The 26,688-nt window shown below is 35.0% G+C and overlaps 1 protein-coding gene across 5 annotated transcripts in view; it reads left to right on the top strand.

Annotated features, from left to right (window-relative positions):
• TFEC (transcription factor EC) overlaps positions 1-26,688 on the top strand; it is a 199,884-nt gene that overhangs the window by 114,333 nt on the left and 58,863 nt on the right. For 2 of the 5 annotated variants that reach the window (XM_015134775.3, XM_001101140.5), the window contains exon 1: positions 15,263-15,393. The exons of 2 other annotated variants lie outside the window; for them this stretch is intronic. Coding sequence is in view for 1 of the 3 variants with exons in the window: in XM_077997204.1 (XP_077853330.1) it covers positions 15,986-16,057 (72 nt within the window). In the remaining 2 variants the exon portion in view is untranslated. Of the gene's footprint in view, positions 1-15,262; positions 15,394-15,985; positions 16,058-26,688 lie in introns of those variants that run through there. One more of the 5 variants, XM_077997204.1, reaches the window with a different exon arrangement.

Genomic DNA, 26,688 nt, shown 5'->3' with positions numbered 1-26,688 from the left:
TCTTCTGAAATCTAGGCAGAGGTTCCCAGACCTCAATTCTTGACTTCTGAGCACCCACAGGCTCAACACCAAGTGGAAGCTGCCAGGGCTTGGGACTTCCACCCTCTGAAGCCACAGGCCGAGCTCTACATTGGCCACAGTGGCTGGGACACAGGCACTGAGTCCCTAGACTGCACACAGCATGAGGACCCTGAGCCTGGCCCACGAAACCACGTTTTCCTCCCAGGCCTCTGGGCCTGTTATGGGGAGGGCTGCTGTGAAGGTCTCTGACATGGCCTGGAGACATTTTCTCCATGGTCTTGGGGATTAACATTAGGCTTCTGGCTAATTATGAAAATTTCTTCAGCCAGCTTGAATTTCTCCTTAGAAAATGGCTTTTTCTTTTCTACTGCATTGTCAGGCTGCGAATTTTCTGAACTTTCTGGCTCTGCTTCCCTTATAAAACTGAATGCTTTTAACAGCACCCAAGTCACATTTTGAATGCTTTGCTGCTTAGAAATGTCTTTCACCAGATACTTTAAATCATCTCTCTCAAGTTCAAAGTTCCACAAATCTCTAGGGCAGGGGCAAAATGCCGCCAGTCTCGTTGCTAAAACATAACGAGAGTCAACTTTGTTCCAGTTCCCAAAAAGTTCCTTATCTCCATCTGAGACCACCCCAGCCTGGACCTTATTGTCCATATTGTTATCAGGCATTTGGTCAATGTCATTCAACAAGTCTCTAGGGAGTTCCAAACTTTCCCACATTTTCCTATCTTCTTCTGAGCCCTCTAAATTGTTCCAGCCTCTGCCTGTTACCCAGTTCCAAAGTCGCTTCCACATTTTTGGGTATCTTTTCAGCAATGCCCCACTCTACTGGTACCAGTTATAGGCTGCCAATTTTTAGGACCCACTGGGATGCATGAGATAGAGGGGTACAGTTTCCTCAGGTTTCCCCACACCATTCCTTACATAACTGGTGAAATCTAATTTTGTCTCTTCTAAAGTAGACAGTGCTTCTGAGTGGAAATAAATCTGGGGGGAAAAAACCTCATCACAATGCTAGCCTGTCCCAGCGGAGTATTTTGCATCTTAAAGAGGCAGATTACAAGTGGAACTACAGTTTATGTCTCCTAGCCTGAGAAAGGCAGCTGGCAGATGCCTGCAGTCAGCAGGTGTAGGCAGTCGAGATGCTGAAGAAAAATGATATCCAGCATTTGGCTGTTGATTAGGAACCAGTGATTCACTTTATTACCTAACCATTAAACCCTTAAATGTACTTCCCAAGTAATTGTCAAAAAACTGAAAAGAAATTAAAGAAATTGAAGAATAGTTTGCTTATATAGTAGTCAAAAGAAAATAAACTTCTGTTCTGAAGTATGTATCACAAAATAAGTGTAGGTTAGTCACAGCTGTTCTTGTGTCTATAACACTGTGAAAAGAAAGAATATTTCAAATAACTTAAGTGTTATGTTCAAAGCATGTAATGCTTTCTTATTTTGAATATAAAAAGGTTTATTATTAGTAGTAAGAGCACACACCCACTCCTATCAAATACATTTTGTACAAATACCTTAAAATATCAATTAGAAAAGGGGTAACACATTATTAGCTTGCCTGGCCAGACTTGCTCTGGCCATGATGAAGGATATGCCTGTGAGAATTTTAAACTTCATTTAATGGATCCAACTCCTGCCTTTCTTAGGGCAAGTCACTTTTGTATTTAATATTCAGAGGCCCAAGTTTACAACTTCTGAGTAAAACTTAACATCTTTCACAGTGAAAGACTTAGACTCTAATTCTGCCGTACATGTAGATGATATAATTTCAGAGACCGTAGATTACTTTCTTGTTTTTGAGAAAATAACTAAGAATTACATGGCAGCTGAGAGCCCCATAAATTGAATCCTTGAGATTTGTAGTTCACATTCACAGGAGTGCCCCAAATGGCACCTAGAAGAGTCTTCCTTTGTAGTATTACTATTCTCACCTACACAATCTACCTCACAATCTACTTCACTACCTCAATAGCATTTGGATCATTTTATGACCTGAAGTAGACTGAATATGCATAAGAAGTTGACTTTGGACTTCTCAGTGTATGTTAATCCATTATTAACCTTCCATGACATTTCTTAGTAGGAGTGCATCAGGTGGTCACACTGTTCAATACTTAGATGTATTTTCATATGTTTCTTTTCCTTTTCTTCCTGTTATTTGCAGGAATAGCATACTGCTTTTAGTATGTTTTATTTGAGAGTAAGAAATGGCTTATAGTTAACACATTTTGATAAATGTAAATAAATATTTCAAATGTTATCACAGCTTGCTTAGTGAGATTTGCAAGATGAGAACCTCTTATTTTTACTTAAATGCTTATGTATTTTACCCGTGATTTAGTTCAGTCCCACTTTACCCATGATTTAGTTCAGTATTTTCTAGCAACAATTTGATGACTGATATCTTTAAGAACTTTTTTCCATCCATAAGCTTATTCCCATTTGTATGACCTTTGCTTGTAGTTCATACAGTTTTTAAAAAACTTTGGTCCTCTGTTTGTAGAGTGTGTGGCATCTATTATTAATGAAATATTGGTGGATTTTTTTTTCAAATTGCCTTGAGAGAATCATGTTCTGTTACTCAGAAAAAAAAGTCCTTAAGAGTGGAGTATTCTTCCAGGAAAATCATTATATCCACATATGTTCATAAGATACACTATTAAATTTAGTAGTCCCATCACATGTAAGCTTCAGATATTGTTGCTTTAATGCATTCCCTCACTACTTTGATAAAAGCCTTAAGATGTTGCCACTAGTTCTTTGATGATTTCCTCTGATGTTATAGTACCTCTCTTTTCTACTCCCAAAAAACCTGTTTTGCATAAACATGAGAAGTCAAGGCAGTTTGAGTTAACGAGTACAAAGATTCAAGTTTTAGCAACAAAAGTACATATATTTGTGATCAACTCTCTCACATATTATTGTCATCTCTCTCAATGTAAGGAAAGTTTATTTTAGATTTTTGACAAATATGAGTCATTAGCTTTAACAGAAGTCCAAATATGTCATTCAGCTTTATAATTTTGATGTTTATTCAGCAATTTCTCCATTGAACAAAGAGAGTTCTTTTTTTTAATATATATTATTATTATACTTTAAGTTCTAGGGTACATGTGCATAACGTGCAGGTTTGTTACATATGTATACTTGTGCCATGTTGCTGTGCTGCACCCAATATCTTTATGGAATTTAGAGGGAGAAGAGTCATATTGACCTACATATTGACTTATTCTGATTCATTTTCCCCATCATCTCTGCCTGACTCCTGAATGAGTCCCGCACACTGTTGGATTCAGGCATGGAAAATTTTTTTAAAAATGTTTAGTTCAAGTTTCCAAATAATTTTGCCACAATTATGGTTAATAAAAAGTCATTATGGATTATTAATTATGTCCAAGGTTAAGTTTAATGTTCTTACAGGGATAAACTATTAACAAATCAATCGTGAATTCAAATTTGTCCATTTTAATTGCAAAGTTCTACTTTCAACTAAACACTTAATATTCAGAATTAAATAACATTAGCTCCACAACTCTGAACATACTCGTAATACGGGATGTTACCTAACTCATATGGTTTCTCTTTTTGTCAATGTCTGGTCAAAATTATCTGCAGTGTGTATTGCCCTGAGTGAGTCTACATAACCCATTTAGTTGTTTCCTCTTCATATACAGCGCAATTCTTCTAACGCTTATGCTGTATTATATGTATTCTAAAGACAAGAATGTTCTTCCATGGCTCTATTCTAGAAAAGAATGCCATTCTAGCAACTCTCAGTGGTAACTGTGGGATTGCATTTATCTTATTGTGCTAAAACGTCATTTTCACTTTGCCATCTATACTCTGTGAATTGATTATATAAATGTCTAAAATCTAACTGTGTCAGCTACATTCACCTGTTCTTTTTTTCTCTAAAATTAAGGTTACTAGGCATCACTTCCACTATTGTTTCTTCCCTGTCACACTTGTGTTTTTCTAATGCTTGATTTGTAGCTTTGTGTCAGATTGTCAGCCGAAGGTGAACAATTGTAGGTTTGCATATTGTGTGAGAGATGCATCTCTTGCCCTTTGTTTTGGGAACGACTGATCATGCAGCTCTGTCCTGGAAGGGTTAGAGGCGCCAACAGCCACAATGTTTGCATGTGTGCATGCGTCTGTGCGTGTGGGTATGCGCTGTCTTTGTTTCAGAGCTGTGTCTGAAACAGGAAGAGCATCACAAGGATTATAAAACCTATGAAATCTCTGGGTTTTTCAAAGCTCTGCCTGCTTTCAGTTGAAATCAGACAATGAAGTAGAGTTTTCTATGTGATTAGCAAGATCTATACACAGGAGAAGAGGGTTACTTCTGAGCACACCATTACTTGTCACAGATTTTCACATATACCATCGTGATCACTGCTAATAACCAGCTCTTGTTTTCCCTTGTTTCAGATTGAAATTTTTCAAGGGGCTAATTTTCCAGTTTTCTAACTTTAAAATTTCTGAAGTGTATTACCTGTTTTTTGTTTTGTTTTTTAAATCACTGCATTCTATAACATATGTAAGTGAAATCTCCTGGCACATAATACACATGCCCCAAATTACTTGAATCTGGTGCTGATATTTCAATGAAATGTGCTTATATTTTATAATAATCGGCTTTCTCTCTCTAGCAGTTTTGTTGGAAGTTTTTTTTTCTTCTTCTTTTTTTAATGCCTTCCTTTCTTTTCCTCATTAGTTGTTATCGGCAAAGCAAAAGGAAACAATATGGGAAATGCAATACATATAAACATTATGTGAAAAGATAAGACAACTCACATAGCTTACACCCAGTGATAATTAGTATGTTTCCATACTAGTCTATACTAACACTCAGTTATTTACACTGTGGGAAATAGTTCAGTTAGCAAACTTAACCAATCCTTTTCATCTCAGTGTCACGACAGGAGATAGATATTTGAGATGCGCGAACTAAGTATTCTGGGAAATTAGGTATTAATATTTCCCCATCGGAAACCTCCACCTGACTACAACATATTTCATTTTAAATTTCCTAAGCTGTGACAGTATATCTAATTTATTTTGCCATTTGAACTCTGTCAAAATAAAAGTGAATACTCTAATGTTATTCTTTACCATTTGACGTAAGAATCACAATACACACAAATGCAGAGGCCATGCATGGAGTATAGCAACTCATGGTTAAATCTTATTAGATGAGACCCAAATGGCAGAGGTGGGGCTGGGAAAATGCTCTGGAGAGGAGACAGTTTCAACAGCCATGATGGTAGAGGCTAGGCATTGTGAGTGTGCACTGCATTTGCCAGGTTCAATGTCATTGATCCGGGCACTTAAAGGTGACCAATACAACACTGTGTAATTTGGTCGTTATGACAGATTATTAACCTGGGGAGATAAATTAAAATGGAACACTAATATTGCTATTGTAAAGCAAAAAATAATATTAAAATATCAAATATTTGCAATTTCTATTTTATGTATCACTCTAAACATTTAAAGGAAGGGATATCTGAAATGCCTATTTGATATTTATTTTGGCTTCTCTTCAGAAGCCAAAGAATATCTTTTATGAGATAAAAAACTTGTTAATAGAAAATATTAATATATCACTTTCTAGTTATATATGTGTGTGCATATATTCACTTTTTAAACTAGGAAATAAGAACAAGCATTAGCTGCTTCCTAAAATAGTATCAATTAAAACAAAAAAACTATTCCTGCCAATGCAATCATTTTCTTGGGATTTGTTGACAACTTTTATTGAAGTACTGTGAGTCTTTCATTTTCCTCTGTTTTTCCTATGTTTATTTTCCTATGTTTTTCCCACATAACGGAGTAACCACTGATCAAAAGGTTTCAGGACACCATTAACACTTCTTGTCACCAAGAGTATGAGTTATCCCTAAGAAAACATTTTATACTTTGTCTCTCTCTCTTTGTTCAGGTCACATTTAGATTTTTTAGATTATTGCAAAGTATATCCTGTCTTACTTGAGGAACAAGGGTAACTTACCCCAGTTCTCCTCTTTTATCTAATTTTACTTTGTTGGACTGTAGTTTCATCACAGTTAAAAATATCAACCAAAAATTATAAATTCAAACAAGAACTGTGCATTGATGATTTTTTTTTTTGTATTGAAGGACATTTTTAACCTCTGAAAGAATAAAAGAACTCAAAATGGAGTTTTATATTAAAGGTCATTTTTTAACCACTAAACGAATAAAAAACTCCAAATAGGAAACGTAAAAATATTTTAACTTATTTCTTTTTCTATCTCTCTGGTTTTATTACCCTTTCCAAGTTTTATTTCTTTAATAATAATTGTGCTGTTATAGTTATTAGTTTCCTGCGGAAAACTTTCTGTTTGGTTGTAGCAAATTTGTGAAATGTCTCTGTCATAGTTTGATGTTCCTCTGAAAGATGACTTTTTCTCCTTGCTGAAAGATTCTGGAAGGTGTTTTGGCATATATCTTGAGAACAAGAATCATAATACTGATGAACACACACACACACATATGCACACACAAACACAGAATTTTCTTTCGTTTTAGTTTTTCATTCCCAAATCATGATTATCAAAGTTATTGTCATCTTCAACTATCTATCTGCCTACTCCCTCCTTTCTTCTTATAATTTCTTTGTTTTTTTTCCTCTTCTTTCTTCTTATTTGTACTTATAGTAAAATGGTTAAGGATACAGTTTACAGTTTATTATTTGATGGACTGAATTTGTTTCTTATATGACATTATAGAAAAACTAACTTTTATTAAGAGTGATTTCCTGGGAAAAGTTGATATGTTAAAGATAATTAGCAGAATGTCATGGTCGTTAGTCCTAATAACATATTCTAATTCTCTCTTAGCATATAATTGGGTTGCAGGTTAATTTCCTTTGAAGGAGGCATAACCATTGACTGCTTTGGTCAATGAATGATAGACAGAAGTGATGAATGTCACTTTCTGCAGGAACTTTAAAAACCTGTATGTGGTTTTCCACATTCCGTTTCATCTCTCAGTAGTGCTGAAAGCATATTTGGAGTTGGAGCCTCCATTATCCTGTGTCCTTGAGTAACTATGAGGAAAAGAACTGCCCCACTAATCCACTTTGGACATGTAGAGAATGAAATAACATTTTGTTTTTAACACTCTATGTTTATATGGAGTTTTTGTTACACCAGCATATCCTATCCTACCCTGACAGAGAGGAACTGTATAACTTTGGCAGGCTCTAGAAGACTTGTAATTTCTCTAATCTCTAGGAAGCTACAATGTCAACCATGAGACATGCCATCTCATTTGGAACATTCTAACATTACAAAGGAGGAAGCTTTACTTTCATCTCTTTTATGGGTAATATGCTCTCTAGTTTGAATATAGCATGCTCACATGAGATGGTAGCCTCCATGAATATTTTTGATTTTTGAAATTTCATACATAATCTTCCTTTCCCAATTTTAAATACATCTTTCCTTCTTTACCTTCAGGATACATTATCTTCCAAATGCAAATGCCTTTGGGAAGGAGAATATTTTAAGTCTGATCAGTCGTTTATGCCTTAGTGAGTAAGGTATGTAATGAATTAGAATGTTTTCTAAAAATAGTTTTAGATAGTGACAAAAATGGGGAAATGATAAGGGATCATGGCACCTGTCTGGCAAAGGGGAAAAGGACACAGAGATTGCATGTTAAAGACAGGTTTTGCCTACTTCAAAATTTTTAGATGGACTGGTTCTTTGTTTAATACTCTAGTGTATGCCAAGATTAAATATAAGCTCTAGAGAAATTTTAGTCCTTGATATTATAGAAGAATTAAATTACATTAATGCCTTAAAGGTTTCTAGAAACTCCTTGTTCTTATCAACTGATTTGCAGGGGACAGAAAACTTGGGAAAGTCATATGCTTCTTTTGATTGATTTTACCCATTTCTCACAGAGCAATGATAAGTACATGTACTCCTGCTGACTGGTGAGATATTGATGAGTTGATGTTTCTGAAGCTCATCGAGGTAGATGAAATGCATTTTAGCAGTGAAAAAGTACTACTTTTGCAATTGTATAGTGATATGCACATTTTAAATGTGTTCCTCCACATTTTTGTCTGACATGCTTCTTGTTAAGGACATAATAACTTTGGTAGAGTAAAACCTCATGCAGTTTTAAAGACATTTCAAAAGTTTACTAATATTATGCTTACTAGTATGCTAATGAAATAGTAAAAATCTTGGTAAGTTTCAATTTTAGTCTTTTAGAGGGATGAACTCCTATATTTTAGATGATTTGTAGTTCTTAAATGTTATTGGAAGCCAAGGTCAAATTTGACATTTAATGTTTGTCTTAAAGTGTTATCCAGGCAAAATCTAGTATTATCACATAAAAGTAGGAAACTTTCACTTCCTGATTTCTTCCGCATTTCTCAAACTGGTAATAAAATCTGACTTTTGAATAATTAATGCCAATTATTTGCCAAAAAATCTAATTATAACATTAACAATTCTAAAGGTACAATTCTGATCCATGATTAGCATAAAAAATCCAGTTCTATGCACCCATGTCAGATTTCGTTTTCTATAGTGATACTGATTTTGTACTTTATTTCTAAATTTCTTACAAGACATGGATATTTTCCTTTGCCTTAGATTTTTAAGAATGAAGCTAAGTCTATTCAGATTTAACGGATTAGAAGTTTTCATAAATTAATGATTGCCTTTAACTGGCCTACTTGTTGCTAACAGAAAAGGCATTGTTATAGGCATAAAGACCCTCAACATCCCATGTACAAAATCAATTGCCATTAAAAATATTTGTACTAGTAGCCTTTTATTTTTGATACTTCTGTGAAAGCAATCTAATGTAGCAATAAATTATTCTTTCTTTCTGAAGGGCTAATATGAGATCTTCTCCTCTACTATTTATTTACTTGCAGAACTACTTTCTGAGTGCATTTCCAAAAATGTATTAGCTGCCATTTGGCAAACAATATTTTTTTCCCTGCATTATTTTATAATATTTTAAACTTAAATGTTATCTATTATCAATTGTTGCCTTACTGGCCAACTTATGTTTGACTTTGGAAACCAGGACAACCTCTGCTTCCATGGCATTTCTCATTCCAACATCCTGTGCCTGGTCAAAAGTCAGATATAAAGAAAACAATCCTTTTATTCCTGATACCAGTTTTCATTTTCTGCTTTATATATTATCCCATTAAATTACTTTTTAAATTATGGATTAATTTAAACCATGGGGAATTTATCTTTAAAAATTGATTAGAATTTAATCACCTTGAGGGTAAAGACTAGGAGTGTTTGGCTTTGTATACCTAATGCCTGACAGATGGCAGGTATTTAATGGAAGCTTATTAAGCAATGAATAAATAATTACAGCATTAGTTTCGATGGGAATACTAATGTAAATAACAATAAGGCATATATTTAATATATACTCTCTACTATGTGACAAGACCAATTCTTGGTAACTGGCACATGCTGATGGTATTTGGTCCATATCCCCTATATCATTTCAGTGAATGACAGCTTGTTTCAGAAAGCTAGCACTTTTAAGTTTTGTCAGAGAGCTGCTTTCTGCATGATATGAACTACTTTGCCCATTTGCAACTTGGGAAGCATGTGCCTGGAAATTAATGTGTTCGTGAAGGCAGCCTGAAACCAGTGACTGACAACTACTGGAGAGTGTAAATACCCTAGCTCTTTTCCTCTCTGTCTGGGAAACATCTGAGGCATACATTTTACACAATTTTCAGTGTGATAAAATTAAGACAGAGCTATAATACAAAGAAGAAAATGTTATGGTCCAATTCCAAAATAAGCACATTTTCAGGAAAGAAGACAAATGAGGCAAAAAAATCGACAATACAGTATAGCAATTATCTATATATTATATGTTTTTAACATATGGAAAAATATTTTCCCAGTTTCGGTTTTGTGAAATTTAAAAATAATTATTTTCTTGGAGATTTAATATTTGTGTGGCCAAAATTTATATTTAGTGATTTTTTTCTCCACTTTGTGGGTTATGACGTAGTCACATATTTTTGTGAGCCTCATTTTAAAAGTTTTATGTTTAAGTCTTTAAGGTATTTGAAATTAAATTCTTGGTAAGTGGAGGTACGGATCTCTGTCTTTTCCATTCTCTTTCTCTCTCTCTCAACAAATTATTAGATACTTGTCCTAAAAGTATTTATTAAGAAATACATTTATTTCATTCTGATGTAAAATACAACCTTCAACATGTGCTAAATTTCTAAAAATGCAGAAGGTTTTCACTTTCTGTCTACTATATATTAGTAGTAAGCTGTTTTAATTAGCGTAGTCTTATCATGTGTTTAATATTTCGTTGTTCAATCCTTCTTCACTTTTTTAATTTTCAAAATATTTTGGCTATGCTTTTTCATTTATTCTTCTTGGTAAATATTAGCAAATATACCCAATGGAATAAAACTAGAATTTTGATGGATATTATATTGAATTTGCAACATGTTGAGAGAATAAAAATATTAACATGAATGCTTATAATAGAAATATGTGTAAAGTGTCCTCAATTCATATACATACACACAAGAGCACTTAATTCTGTATCTTTCAAGGAAAGTACAGACAGGAGGTCACGGATAATCTAGACTTCGAAGAGAGGAGAGTCTTGCAGGGGGACATTCTAACCTAAAGAAAGTGAGAACGTATTTATGGTAAAGCTTGAAATTCAGGCTCGGATTTAGTTGAGAAGACATTTATGAGTGATCCTAGAGAATTTGGAGTCAAAATTTAGGCAGTAGGGAATTTTCTTATGATTATAAATAAAGGGAATAAAATTTAGAAAAATCACACATTTAATCATTTAGTGATTAGTGCTTAGGATATGTCCATCAGCAAACAGACGGGGATCCTGGTCTTTGTGAAGCCTTCTTTCCAACGAATGATTGAAATTAAATGAAAACCTGGTAGGTAATGGGGTCTACGGAAAAAAGAACAAGCAGAGCAAGGTAAGGAGAATAAACAGTGTCAGTGGGGGTAGATAGGGAAGACAAGAGAATGGTGGAATTTTAGACAGGTCAGGAAAAACTTCATTGGGAAGTTGATATTTCACAAAGAGTTAAAGGAGGTGTGTAGGCCTAGGACCTTAGACACCATTTTAAGGAATCGGAATGACTTAAGCTCTTCCTCTGAGTATGAGGAATGCTTTGACAAAGTTTTGAACAGAAAAGCTACATGACCAGCTTTGTGTTTTAAGAGAACTACTCTGGTTGTTGTGTGTTTGCGTGCGTGCGTTTGTGTGTGTGCATGTGTGTGTGAGTGTATGTGTAACAAAGACAGAAGGAGGGAGAGCAGGTGGAAGGTCTTTGCAGCAATCCAGGTGAGAGATGAGGTTAGCTTTGACTCAGATAATAGCAATGGAAGTTGGATGAAGCAGATAAATTCCAGGTGGGTTTGAAGGTGAGCTCACGGGAGTTACTGATGGACACTTTGAAGGGTATAGAGAAAGAGAGGAGCGAGCTGGAGGGATGAAGATGGTATTAATGTAGTTGGGGAAGGCTGCAAGTGGTGCATGGTTGGAAGAGAAGATTTTGGTTGTCTGTAACACATGAAAATGCAAACATCAAGTAGGTTGTTGGATATATGAGCATGGAATTCAAGAGAGATATCAGGTCTGGAGGTATGACCATGAGAGTCATTAATGTATAGATGATATAAAGTCATGAGAGTACATGATATAGCCAAGGTAATGAGTATAGCTAGAGTAGGGGAAAGAACAGGCTGAGACTTAGGACATTTCACTATTAATAAATTAGAGAAGAGAGGAAGCAGCAAAGGAGAATGAGAAGAAATACTCAGTGACATAGGTGAAAATTTGAGTCTGTAGTGCCCTGAAAACCCATAAAAAGGGCATTAAAGGAGAAGAGAATGATCAAGCATTCACTGCTGATAGGGAAAGTCAGTTGGGAGTGAGAACTGACCATTTGATTGGCAAGATGGAGGTCATTGGTAATCTTGACAAGGGCAGTTTTGGTGCTCTGGTGGAGCACAAAGTCTTACTAGAAGGAGCTTAAGAAAGAATGGGAAAAGAGGAATTGAAGACAGTGAGTATTGATAGCTCTTTTGAGTTTTTCAAAAAGGGCACAAACAAACAGAGTAACATCAGGTGGGAGAAGTAGGGTCTAGAGAAGGTTATTTGTTTTCCTTTAGGTGGGAGAAAGAACTTTCTTGTATTCTAAAGGGAATGATCTGGTCGAGTCAATGTTTGGCACTGTAGGTTACAAGTGAGAGGAGGGCATTGCTGGGTGATGTTCTTGGGTAGTGAGAGGGATGGGATCTGTTATAAATGGAGAGAGCTGTTCTCTGCATAAGATGACGTATAATTCATCTATGATAACAAATGGGAGTATTTGGGTACTGGTACAGGGAGTGGGTAGACATGGGTGGAGGATGGAGAATGGCAGGGACAGTATAAAGAAATTGAAAGAGGCAACTGAAAAAGGAGGAGAATGGGTAAAACTCACACAGCATTTTCTACATGCCTGGCACTGTTTCAACAATTTACTTCTATTCTTTATTTAATCTTCATACTAGCCCTGCTCTAGGTACTATTAGTTTCTCTGTTTTACAGCTGAGGAGACTGAGGCAAAGAGATGTGAAGTATTTTAACCAAGGTGCCATAGCTAGAAAGAGGTAGAGCTGGAACTTGAGACCAAATCAGTCTGACTCTTAACCAAGTTCCTGCAGCCAAGCACTTTGACACATTTCTTCTTTGTGAGAAGAATTTCAGGCGTAGAATGGCCAGAACTTGGCCATTTAAATGCGAGGAGTAGGATACATCCTCAGAAACAAAGATTTTTTTTTTTTTGATGAATCATGAGAAGATGTCTTGCCCTTTTCTTTGTCATGTGATTAATTGAAATGCTTCTTGCAGGGAGTCTGTAAACATCAATCAGGTAAAGACAGAAGGTAGGATTTAAATTATATCAGTTATTTATAAGATCTCCCTTATTCTTGACATAAGGGAGCAGATAATTTGTGGTAAAATTATTTTGTGGCAAGTAGTATACTATACTAAAAGTTTGATTTATAAACTATTTTTGAAATGAAAACTATATTTTATTACAAATGACATGCATGATTTTTAAAAAATTTAACTTATTTTAAGTTCAGTTACATGTGCAGGTTTGTTATATAGGTAAACTTGTGTCATGGGAGTTTGCTGTATAGATTATTTTGTCACCCAGGTATTAAGCCTAGTGGCCATTAGTTATTTTTCCTGATCCTCTCGCTCCTGCAACCTTCCACCCTCTGATAGGCCCCAGTGTATGTTGTTCCCCTCTATGTGTCATGTGTTCTCATCATTTAGCTCCCACTTATAAGACAGAAGATGCAATATTTGGTTTTCTGTTCCTGCATTAATTTCCTAAGGATAATGGCCTCCAGCTCCATCCATGTTCCTGCAATGGACATGATCTCATTCTTTTTTATGACTGTATAGTATTCTATGATGTATACATACCACATTTTCTTTATCCAGTCTACCATTGATGGGCATTTAGGTTGATTCCATGTCTTTCCTCTGTGAATAGTGCTGCAGTGAACATACATGTGCATGTATGTGTCTTTATAATAGATTGATTTATATTCCTTTGGGCATATACCCAGTAATGGGATTGCTGGGTTGAATGATATTTCTGGTTTTAGATAGAGGAATCGCCACACTTTATATGAAATATAGAAGCAATATATAAAAATGTAAAAAAACCCATAACTACCCAATTATGCCACCATTGGGAAATAACTGATATTAACAAATAGATGCTTATTCTTTCAGGTATGAATATGTATCTATGTGCATGTTTCCAACTGTTGAAGCCCACATAGTAATACAGCTTTAAAATTTACCTTCTGAATCTCACAAATGTATTTTATACAAGTATATTGAATGTGTTAAACACATTGTATCATACAAATGTATCAAACTCTAATTCAATCTAAAGTATTTTCTGAGTTAAAATCCCAAATATTTTCTTTTCTCACAATGTTTCTGGTATGAATGTTGCTTATTTCTAATACTAAACTAAATAAATTGATTTTACACTTAATTATTTACTATTTCCAGTCACCTTAGGAGATTTAGATATATGATAAAACAACCAGAAAAGGAAAGGTGACTCAAAAATGTGCTATTGATAGTGACAGAACAATTTTTTTACTTAATAGCTTTGAAGTTCTTACAGAAGATACAGTGCTGCAATATTTTCATATAATCTCCACCTCTTGACAAACACAAATGTCAATTTAATTGCACAATTTTTAGATCACAAAGGCAAGAGAAATCTGAATGTAACCTTCACATTAAACTTTAGTAGCTTGCATAAATGCCTTGCTTTGCATATATTTTTAAGAATATAGGTAAGACAAGAAAGTCATGTAACTGTTACAAGAATGAATTCAGAGTTTCACAGCATGAATTACAGGGTGAGAACAAAGTTGTATCTTTCCATTTTAAGTTCCTGAAACACCTAAGACATGAAATGAGACCTCTTTATCTGTTTCATTTGTAAAGGCAGTGAGTATCCTGTATTCATGTCCCTTAAAAATACAAACTAAATTGGGATGGAAATAATAATAAGTCAAAGAAAGCTAATAAGCTGAATTGTGTATTCTTAATCTACATGGGAAGATAAAATATTCTTGGACAAGATAAAAATTATCCTGGAGTCACTTTAGGAGTAAAATCATATGTAAGAAAAACTTGATTATAGAAAATATGGAAAATGCAATGGCCTTAAACAAAAACTCAAAATCTATTAATGCTGTAAACAAACGTGCAATTCCTAAAATTGAAAAAAAAAATGATGCAGGTCAATTTGTTGAAGAAATGTTCATTGTGAAGCATAACATGTTGCAATAAATGTAGGATCTCAGTCCATTTTGATAACAACCATGTACTACTTGTGTATATTCTGGTAAGAATTGTTAATTATGGAGCCACAATGGGACCAACAAGAGCTTTTACTCTGGTCACAGTATTGTGGAGTAGTTTTGTAGGAGTGCTCTTTCTCAAATTAGTGGCATATTTCAGATAAAGAAAGGAAGTCGTCTTAACTTGAAACTGCTGTGTCATTTCTTCTTCCTTAACTGAAATTCCAACCGGGGTTCAGGAAATGCCCTAATGAGCCACTTCTCTTTTCTCTTTCCTCAACTAAGTGGATTCCAACCAGCCCAAAGTATTCATTACTCACGGCTAGATGGTTTACTTTGGTTGTCTCTTCTGGCATGGTGCTTATGTTATGGGAAGAGGGATTGTAATTTGATGCTGTTTGTAGAGATGACAACACTGATAAAATCCAGTCATTGCTGGTAGGTAACTAAACTGACATGTTAATTTTCTGTACTTTAAACAAACTCAGAAGACAAACTAATCAATACTTGTTTTATTTTGATATGTGTGGCTTGCTTATAATTATAATTTCCTCTTTTATGATAAGTAGGTATCAGGATATCTGAGTAGTCAAGCTGTGATTTGCTATTATTTAGGGAAAATATGTCTGAAACTCTATTAATGTCCTATTTCAATCAAGATGTGGAAATCACTGTTTTAGTTCGTGATAACCAAAGTGATTTATTCTTCCAGTTTAATATTTTCAGATATTTACTAAACTGGAACATGATTTAACATTTTGTTGCCTCTTATATATGTTATTTTATGAATAAATATTAATTTCTGTTTACATTTGAGCAATATCTATTTTATTGGCTTTTAAAGGTAAGAAACATATGAGGTCTATTTATAGCAAAATAGTACCAGATAGTACATTAGTTTATATTCTTTTCCCAGGACTAAAAATTAATTCTTATTTTTTTATGTAGATGTGGATCTAAATAGCTTGTGTAGAAGATGTCAAGTATCCCAGTGCAATAACCTTTTTTTTTTTTTTTTTTTTTTTTTGAGATGCAGTCTCACCCTGTCACCCAGGCTGGAGTGCAATGGTGTGATCTCCACTTACTGCAGTCTGCCTCCCAGGTTGAAGCAATTCTCCTGCCTCAAACTCTCAAGTAGCTGGGATTACAGGCATGCACCACCACACCTGGCTAATTTTTTTTGTATCTTTAGTAGGGACATGGTTTCACCATGTTGGCCAGGCTTGTCTTGAACTCCTGACCTCATGATCTGCCCACCTTGGCCTCCCAGCAATAACCTTTTATAAAGTAATAGTTTTCAATTGTAATAATTAAAAGAGTTGTAGTAGAAACTTTAGGATTAAGATATATATGAAGATATTTATGCACATATACATACATATATATATACTGTATATATACATTTGCTTATACAAATTATAATATATGCAGTTTCATATATATTTATATAAGTTATAACTCTGAACTTTCAATATTGTCTCAGAATATTTCATTGGGAATATGCATTTTAAGTGAAAGAGAAACCTGAGGTAATTTCAAATTCATTTTGGGTGGTTTATTATTTATAAGAAACTTCATTTAAATTTAAGAATGTAAAATAACCTTCATGATTCCTTCCTATTCAGAAAGTATGTCAGCAAAGCAAAGTGAAACAGGGTACGGAGTTTATTGGCAAAATTATTCAGACAATTCTGCTTCACTTCTACTTTAGATGAATCTGAGTGTAGCAATGTACTTTCAAGTATCTTTTAAATTTATGTTAAATCTTTTACTTTTTGATGGAAGCTACTTAAGTAGGCTGAACTTTAAGACTTTTTTAAAAATTTTTTTTTTTAGCTCTAAAACAAATGGAATACATATAATTTTCATGTCTGTTTCCTTGGTTTGGGTTATTATTACTTTTTTTTTAAGTTTTCAATTTTATTCCACAACAGTAGAATAGTTCAATGTAGTACATTTTGTTGAACTGAAACTTGGAACTCATGTCAAAAATGAACAAGCTGAAAAATGTTTCTTAAAAGTCAGCTTAATTTTAATGACTGTGGCACAAGGTTTGTTATAAGTTCTAGATAACCCAAAATAATTACAAGACATTTAAATAGGGTACAAATTTGTATCATAGTGAAATTTTCAGAAATAGTGCTAATTTATACAGTGAAAGTAAAAATAGTTTTGAAAACAGTGGTTTGAATAGTCAGAAAGGAGAAATAAGGAAATAAGAAACTGAAAGAAACAAAATATTCTTACACAATGGTTTTAGATAAACTAGTGAAATATAACTGAAGTGGAATCATTCTGGCTACTGATAAGATATTTTCCATAATAGTGGAAAAGCAATCACGTAATCTTTTTTAAATCATTGTACAAATAAAGCCATCTGATATCAATTTGACATTCCAGATTCTTCATAGAGATGAAAGCTCTTACAGTAAAAAATATTGGGTTATGATATGGAGTGATAGCAGATACATAAAAGTGGTATTTACAAATAGATTGCTATTTTGAACTATTTGTCAACAAAATAAAACACGTGCATAGTGCAAAGCATGGTTCCTGCACAGGTTTTGCTGGGCATGTTTACTAAGCAGAGTCTGGGAGGCATAGAGCAGTAGGAATTGCAATCATCCCCAAAGTCATAAGCTACGAAGAGAGCGGTTAACAGTAGTCTTGTAGGAAAAGAAAAACAAATAGCAAGAAACTAATTTACACAAATATTCCTTATTATATAGAATTGTGAATGCCAGCTAATTAGAGAAATCTGTAGAATTGTGTTATGGGTGTTTGGAGATTTAGAAAAATTTGGTAGACAATACTTATGCCTATGAGAGCTTAGCTGATGACAGATGGTTTTGTGACTCCATTAAATTGTAATTATTTGAGCATAAAAAGTCTCGGTCATTTACACACCAATAAATAAAGAAGAATAGAAGAATATTAGAGATAGTTTATGTTAAATGTTAGGAAAATTGGGAGAATCCGTATAATTGAAAAAGTGAAATAGTAAGATAGAGATGTACAATCTCCTCAGGCGACCAGGTTTAAGAATGGATTGGTCATGGAGAGAAAGCCCTTGTTCCCAGTTTTTCAATTGCTCTCAGGAAATAGAGGGAAGTTGAGCCTAATGATCTTAAAGACCCATTAGGTTTCTGTTTCTCTTTTCTCTTTTCAGGTTTGAAAGAATAGGTGAGAATTTGAAAATAGATCTTAAAAAAAGTGACTGAGAGTCTAGGACATACAGGGGGAGTTTTAATAAGGATTCTCATGCCTCCTAATGTTCATTCCTAAGAGTTACCATGGAAGAGTATTTTCAAATTGTTTCTCTTCTTGAAACATTCTTTTTCAGTTTGCCACTGAGTCCGAGACTTCTTTTATACCTCCCTTCATTCCCTTCTTTATTTCTTTCTTGCACAAACATGTTTCCAATACTCAGCTTCCTTAGATGGATTTCCACCCAAATAAAAATGTGAACCTGCACATTAAAAAAAATTTTTTTGAGACAGGGTCTCACTGTCTCACCCAGGCTTTAGTGTAGTGGCTTGATCGGGACCCACTGCAGCCTCGACCTCCTGGGCTCAAAAGATCCTCCTGCCTCAACCCCCCAGAGTAGCTGGTACTACATGTGTGTATCATCATGTCCAACTAACTTTTTTTTTTTGTATTTTTTTGTAGAGATGGGGATCTCGCCATGTTGCCCAGGTTGGTCTCAAACTCCTGGACTCAAGTGGTTGCCTCGGCCTCTCAAAATGCTGGGATTACAGGCATAAGCCACCACAAGTGGCCAAGCCTGGACTTTCTATCTGTTCAATCAAATATTTGGCTATATCTTCTTTTCCATTTACAGCACTCATTATCTCCAGCATCTTTCCCCACACTCCCAAAATCTAGACCAGTACCTACTGTATTATTGACAATCTGTCTATAGACAGGTATTTATCTCTGCCAATGTCTGCAGATAACTTCTCAGCAGCTAATATGTTTACACTGTGTTCCCTTTGATCCTGTGCAGACCCAAATGAATTTGAACCTACTGAACTGTCTTAGGTCTGCAAAAGAAAGTTTGTCAGCAGCATTTTCACCACCAGACTTTAAATTCTGGTAAAATTCTAGGCTTCTTCTTAATTAACATTTGGCTAAGAGGCATCTGACATTTTAGTAATACTTTCTAGTATTTCTCCCCATTTAGCCAATCACTTTTCCTCTTCTATAGCTTATGATTGTCCTTCACATGTGCAAGGCAATTTTTATGTAATGGATGATCTGCTCTTTTCATCAGAATTGCACCTACAGTTAAAGATTTTTCTGTAGACATATTTAACCTTCTTTACTTTGTCATTGCTTTCAAATTTTAAAGCACCTATTGCTTTTGTTGCAAACAACCATTTTTCTCTATTAGCCCTTCTAATGTGTTTGGAAAACTCTGAGCATATCCACTTTTAGAGTAGGCATAAGCCAGTGGATGAATCTGCCCAGTGACATGACTGATGACACCATTTTCTGGAGAAGGAAGAGAATATGTGATTTTACCTCGTTCAGTAATTTAATTAATATCTACATAAAGTTAGTTAAGGTGGAGTAGTATAAGTAGAGGAGGCATGTACCTGGTGTGGTACTAGGTTCTGAGGATGCTAAGATGGACAAGGCATGGTACCTGCCAATGAGCAGGTCAGGCATTTCAACAGTTAAATACAGAGACAAATGTTACAATAAAAGTATATATGAATTATCTGCCAGATTAATCTGGAAAGGGTTCAAAGAGAGGATGGCTGAAGCATATCTTTAAAATGAAATAGCTATTCTTTAGGCAGGTGAAGGCATTGGGCCAAAAGGTCCAGTGGATTGAAAGACTAGCATGTGCAGAGTTGTGAAAAGCATGGCATATTCAGGGGTCTTTGATTAGAAGTGGAACCATTGTGTGAAAAAACATGAAGTAGGGCTGAAGAGTTAAGGTGGGGGCAGACCATGAACAGCTATGCTTTTAAGAGTTGTTGGGTTTACCCAGAGGAGGAGCTTGATTTGGTTATGTTTTAACATACTTTAATTATGTTTAGTTTTATGTTCTCCGTCTCTGGCCATTTGGAAGACACATTAGAGGGTGAAAGACTGGAGTTATTAGTTTTAAATTTTTGTTGATAGAGTGTTTCTGTATCTGATTTAAGAGAGCAAAAATGACTGTATGTGGTGACTATGGATAACACCTTGCAAAACAGTTGTACCTTTGGCAAGAACAGAGAGGCTGAAAATTTTTTCATGAGAAAATTGAAGGGGATGTACTACTACATTTTTTACTGTAGCATTTCTCACTTAAACTGAACATGGATTAGCAAACCAGTGGACTTAGCAAATATTTGCAAGTGATCCAGTGATTTCTTTGTGGTTGCTTGGTTAGATAGAACACACTGTGAAATGGGAAGTCAGAAGTTCAGCATTTTTAGCTTGCTACCAACTTGACATGTGACTATGAATAAGTGTCTCTCTGTGTGTGTATGTATTTCCTGAAGATTTCACACTGAATTAACATCTAGTGTGGAGAGTGAAAGGCTGGGGCTGGGCCTGAGGGTGAAGTTGAAGTGTCTGGTGGTGCTTAAATCTAGGTCTGTTGTATCTGAAGAGTGCTCTGAATTTGCTCCTGACAAATCAAACTTGGGTTGGATATAGGAGCTCTAAGATTGGAAATCTAGTTCACAGTGCAAAGGAAGGACCTTTTCCTTTGAGGCCCTTGATCCCACATTTCTGAAAGGTTTTCAGAGTACAGAACATAACAATGGGCCACTGTCTCATATGTCTGGTCTTGTTTTCCTGAATATTCTCTCCTATTCTCTCCTATTCAAACAGCCTCAGGGAAGTCTGTCCTAGGACAGAGCTTTTTAGAACAAAATGAAATAGAGAAAAAAGCAACTCCTTGCATAATTTGAGAAGTAACTGTTAATTTTCCTTTTCTTCACAGGACATCTCTAGTGTTGCATATTTTCTCAAAATGTATTGCCAATTCATTTGCATCTCCATTTGTTTTTTATATGAAACACTGGTTATACCGAGCTGTCTCTAAATTCACTTGGATTCAGGCCTATTGGACCATACTTAGTGAGATATATGACAGCTGATGAACAGTTGCTTAAGGGGTGTTTGTCAAAAGATGAAACAAACAAACCATAGCAGCAGCAACAACAACAACAAAATAGCAAGCAAAGATATTCTGGAATATGACAGGAGATTGAAATAATGTGTAAAATAAATGGATAAGCTAAAATATGAAGTCCTCTTCTTAATAGGGGGATAAAGGAGAGACCCTGAATGCTGAGTCCTCTTGCTTGAGTAGCAGTCATTTTAGAAGAATTGTATTGAGTATCAAAACCAGTATATTTTATGAAATATTCTCCTCTTCTTTGAAACAGGTGGTACTAGAAAACATTGGGTTCTCCTCATGCACTAAAGGCTTTACATGTATCATCTAATTTGAGTCTGACAAGACACTGGGGCAAGTGATGTTGTCTCCAGTGTGCAGAAAAGAAAAGTGAGATTTGTGAAGGATAGGTAAGTTTCCCAAGGTGAAAGCTGAATAGTGAGCAATGATTGGCCAAGGACTTAGATGTCGGTCTGGGTGCTGTTTATGCCCAGATGGGTATACAGTCTTTTCTAGGACCCTTTTACATTTAAACTTTATCTTTGTTGTTCTCTTTCGTTCATTTTGAACAAGCTCGCATCTCCATAGCAGAGAAAGGGAAACGGTTCAAGGGAGAAGGGTAGAAGAAAATCAGAAACCATGGTTTTGCTAAAAATGGTTTCTAGGCTTACACACGGATAATGAGGACTTTGACTGTATTAGATTTGCAAAAATAGCAGTTGCAGAGGTAACATGGGACCAGAAAAGATGGCTCTATTTCATAAAATAAAGGGGCAAAGTGAAGAGACTCATTAATGTCGAAGCAGTAGATGGATAACCAGTGACAAATATCAAGTAGATTTGCTTCAGTTTGGTCAGAGAAAGGTCATTGATTATTTTTGGTTAAACTGGTTCACAGAGGCCAGGTCTCCACTAAAAAAGGGAATTAATTGCTTCCATTTCCCACTAATTGCCTCAACATTTCCCTTTGCTTTGTCATTGGAGATTTGGTCAGAGAGGCAAAAAGTCAAAAGTCAGAGTGTGATGGAATCTACATAAAAAGGGAATCTGAGGAGACCAAATTATGGCATTTGGTGTAATAATGATAATGATATTTAGCATTTTTCCCTGGGAGTGCTGTGGATTTTTAGAGCCCTTTTCAATCTTTAATCAGACCATAGGGCACATTTAAAAGAGTTCACTGTTTTTATTTCCATCTAGAGGATATGGCATCACAGAGAGATGAACTGACCTAGGGCAAGTCTCTTGAGATGTTCATGCTATATGTTAGATTACACCCTCCGAGGGTGAGTTTTAGCTGGAAGCCTAAGTTCTTTCTAGAGGTTCGATTCATTCATGATCCTTCTGAGTCTTTTTTGCACAATATTGTAAAAGAGTTCTATCTCTATCAATGATCAAAAAATCACCGAAGAAAACACTATGAAATCAGTTTAATGTCGCAACAATTTCTCAGTTTTCAGGATGCTCATTGATGCTTGAACCATTTTCAAGTAACAAGACGTTCTATCTTTATTTGCTGAATTAATCAGTCTCTGAATTCTTTTATACCTCTAAGTACTTTGGAATACGCGAGTCTTATCTTTCAGATATTTTATTTTATTATTTTGAAATCCAAAGTGGCACTGCAGAAAGTGGAAATAAGATTGGTTTCTGGATGTGATAGATCAGTGTTGAATCATTCTAGTTCTTAGGATTTACTTACAATAACTTCAGAGGCCTAATAGACAAGTGTCTCTCTTTAGGAAGTCATGAAGTTACAATATAAACCACTCTTTTTTTTTGCTGGAAGAACCAGAAATTTGTTATTGTTAATTAGGTATTTGTTATATTACGGGCTCTTAATAGATTTTAAAGCAAGCTGGTTACATTTTAATTTTAAAACCACCGCTGCCATAATCAGCTGTTTGATCACAGACAGGCCATATAATTTGATTGAAACTCAATATCTTCATTTGTAAACCTGATCTACCTCACAGGGTTTCACAGCTATTAAATGAGAAAGGGAGGGTAAAGCATGTAGTTCAATGCCTGTATGGAATGGTGACCTGGCAACTTTAGCCTTTATGCTTTTTAGTGCCACTTTTAAATAAATTATGAAGATATTAAAGATAAAACTATTAATTAAAGCAAAACTTAAACATAAGACACCAGTAAAAAAGAAGTCTAGTACATTACAAAATACTTTATTTGAACAAGATGCTCTCATAGTTATGGTGAACTTGAACTGGGCCATGCTTCTCCATAGCTAGTGTTCCTTCCCCTACCGAGTTGAAAATATTTTACTGACATTTAATCACTTATTAATCAAAATAACTCTGGGAGTTGAGTTGTTTAATTTTATTCATTATGAAGCGAAGGCTACTTGACATCCAAGGAAGGAAATATGTGGCTTCAAGGCATATAGCTTGTCAGTGGGAGCCCAGGTTTGAATCTAGGCGGGCAAATTCCCAAATCTGCAATCTTAAATGCTGCTCAAACAATGCTTTTTAACACACATTAGACTGCATTTCAAGGTTGTCATTTGTGAAAGCTGAGAAATTAAATTGCCCTCAACCTCATTTTTAAATTAAGGGGATTCTTAAAATTTCTCTTTCTCTTGACAAAAATGGCTATTTAAGAATGGAAAACCACTGTCAACAATGGCTATCAATGTCATCAAACTCTCCACTGGGTTCTTTCTAAGTGTCTTTTTATAAAACTCCAAAAATATGGTGAACCCATTCCCTTATCTCTCCCTTGTTGGAGGACACATGTCTCAGTCCTCTAACTGGGACATGTCAAGAGGTGGGCACGCGGGTACTTCTATAGTGCTTTTCTCCTGGCCACCCCTTCCCCTTGTGCGTTTCATAGCTCTCAAGCAGGGCCTATAAGCCTGTTCTCCCCAGGGCTGAATCTCAGGACCAACTCTAGGGGGAGCCCTTATTGTCAAACTAGTGCTCACAACTTTCTTGACTTGCTTCTCTTAAACAATATGACTTAATAAAGCTCCCTTCAAATATATAAACAGGGCACACCTACTAAAACAGGAAGAGCTAAAACTGTATACACTGGAAACCTGGTTTGACTGTTCTGATTAACTTGACTGCTCAAGTCAGTCAAAAAGCAATCACCAGTTAAGAAAACCATTTTGACAGATTTTGGCCCACTGACTGCTTATTTGACTGGCTTGCCTGTCAGGTTGAAGTGGTCAGATTGACTGGAGACAGTTTAACTGGAAAATTTAACTTTGGAGGACGTGGGTGTCTTTATACCAGAATCTACTTTAAATAACTGTATTTGAAATGTATACCTATTTTCTTGGGACCAATGAAAGAAGTTTGAAAGTGACACCTTGCAGCATTTGACTTTCTGGAGTGAGATGTCTCATTGCTTGCTAGAGCTGACAATGTATTTATAGGCTACAATACCATCACATTTTTCACCTGTGCTCATACAGAGTTCAAGAAGTTTGAAACTCTCCCCTAATGTGGCCAAGTCCAAATAAGGCATTATCCTGACTCTTCTGAAGCATTGATAATAGATATATAACAGCAAATGACTTCTCAGATATTGGGTTACCAATTCAGTCATTTGTAACTTGTGGTAAGCAAACTTGACCTTGCCTTTAATGGTAGTTCTTTTTAAGAAGAAGCTATGAAAGAAAACAACAAACTCTAAACAAAACCTTTTATGAGAGGAAAGAGAATTTGGTTGGAATTATTATTTGCATGGCTTTTTAAAAGGAAATGCTTTTATATATCAATTCTTATGTTCCTTTAGAAAATTTACTTTAATATAAGCTCCTAGGTTTGGGCAAGACAAAAATAACACTATAAGGACGGAAGGAATGATTTATTCTCATATTATAGTGTTGGATTTTATGAGGAGAACATAATGAGGTTATTGTCTATTGTAAGCACATTTTTATAAAGTCTGTTTTATGTTGGTTGAATATTCTAATGTATTCGTGTTGAGAGTTTGAAAGATCCTGTTACTGTTTGAAAGTCTTATTCATGTGCTGCTCCTTAATTTGCCTAAAATTTTAACTTTTCCTGTGAATATGTTTTCTAAATGTTCAGGACTTAGATGCTATCTCCTGTACTTAAAAAAAAAATAAATCCAATGGTACGATTAGATAGATTTTAGGGCCACAGTGTCAGTAATAACTTTAAAATAATGACACTTTTCTTAAAATTGCTAAGCAGTCACATTTTATCTTAGAGTCACTTTATGTATTCTATTTAAAAATTTTGTCCTGTGATTACAACAAGGAAAGGAAGCATGTTAGCTTTGCTTTGCAGGTTTATGCTTTCTAATTATATTATGATTGTTTTTAGCAAAGAAGCCCTTTGACCTGAATAAAAGAGAGAACTAAATCCAATCCCACAGATTAAAGAATGCTATAGAGAGACTACTGGGGCATATATTTAAATTTTATATGTACTTTACATTATAGAATCATTATTAATAATGTTTCAGTGATCATCCTGATGCTTCAAATCTTTCACACATTCAGAACTATTTTCTTAAGCTATAAAAATGTACTGTCCAAATTTATCTCCCTAGCAGCAGTTCACAGAGCCTATTGGATTGCTCCCTCCTCTGCACAAGGTATTATTATTTCAAAAAAAAAAATGTTAATTTGAAAAGCAAAATCTTTGTTTTCATAATTACTAAGTGATTAGGAACAAAGACTCAGTAGTGAGTAGTGAGTGTGGATTTGAATTATTGCTTTGTTTCAGAGGTCCTTAACCTATCCTCTGGCCCCACTTTCTCAGGCATTATGTAGTATGTAGAGAATAAGGTGGCTCACTTCACTGGCTTTGCTGTGAGGATTAAATGAAGCAAGGCGGGCAGAGCTCTAAATAGCATGCCTGACACATAGCAAACTTTCAGTACTTATTAGCAATTTATGCTATTATTATTATTAATATATTTTTTAAAATTGAAGAGTTCACCAGAATAGAAGAAAGTAGACTTGGTTTGATTTTTAGATTAAGCAAGTTATTGAAGTAGCACACAAGTTGCTTAATCTCTCTGAGCCTTAGTTAGCTCATCAATAAAATGCATCAAATAAGGAATCCTAATCATAAGGGATCAGATAAGAGATTATAGAAGGGATTAGATAAGCCAATGGTTAAGAAAGTGCTCTGTAAATAGCAAAATACTGTATGGGTGTCTTATTTGTTCTTTTCACTGTTCTCTTTGGATTCTATGCCAGTTGTCTGCTTGTTTTATAATCTTGTGTCTGTGTGTTAAAATATTCAGCTTCAATAATAGAGAACACTCATATAAATTATGTCACCGATGGTGAAAGTTATTAAATGATGGAAACATTTAGAAACCAAATTATCTGTGCAATACATCACTGATTTTTTATTTAGTCTGATGAAAACATTATGCTTAAAGTTAAGAAGATGGCTGCAATTTTTTCGTTGTAAGATAGTCTATAAACCTTAAGAAAGAGGACTAAAACCATGTTGGACACTGCAACCTTTGGGGATAATTTCCCATTGAGAAGAGGAAGTATGGTTGGTAGACAAGTTTACCAATAAATCTTTTATGATAGAATATACAAGCACAGACACTTATGAGAATGTTGAGTTGTTCCTTTAGAGAATTAGTGAGCAATT

This window comes from Macaca mulatta, chromosome 3 (genome assembly GCF_049350105.2).
Source record: "Macaca mulatta isolate MMU2019108-1 chromosome 3, T2T-MMU8v2.0, whole genome shotgun sequence".
Classification (NCBI taxonomy): Eukaryota; Metazoa; Chordata; class Mammalia; order Primates; family Cercopithecidae; genus Macaca; species Macaca mulatta.
This window is presented reverse-complemented; position numbering and strand designations above follow the sequence as displayed.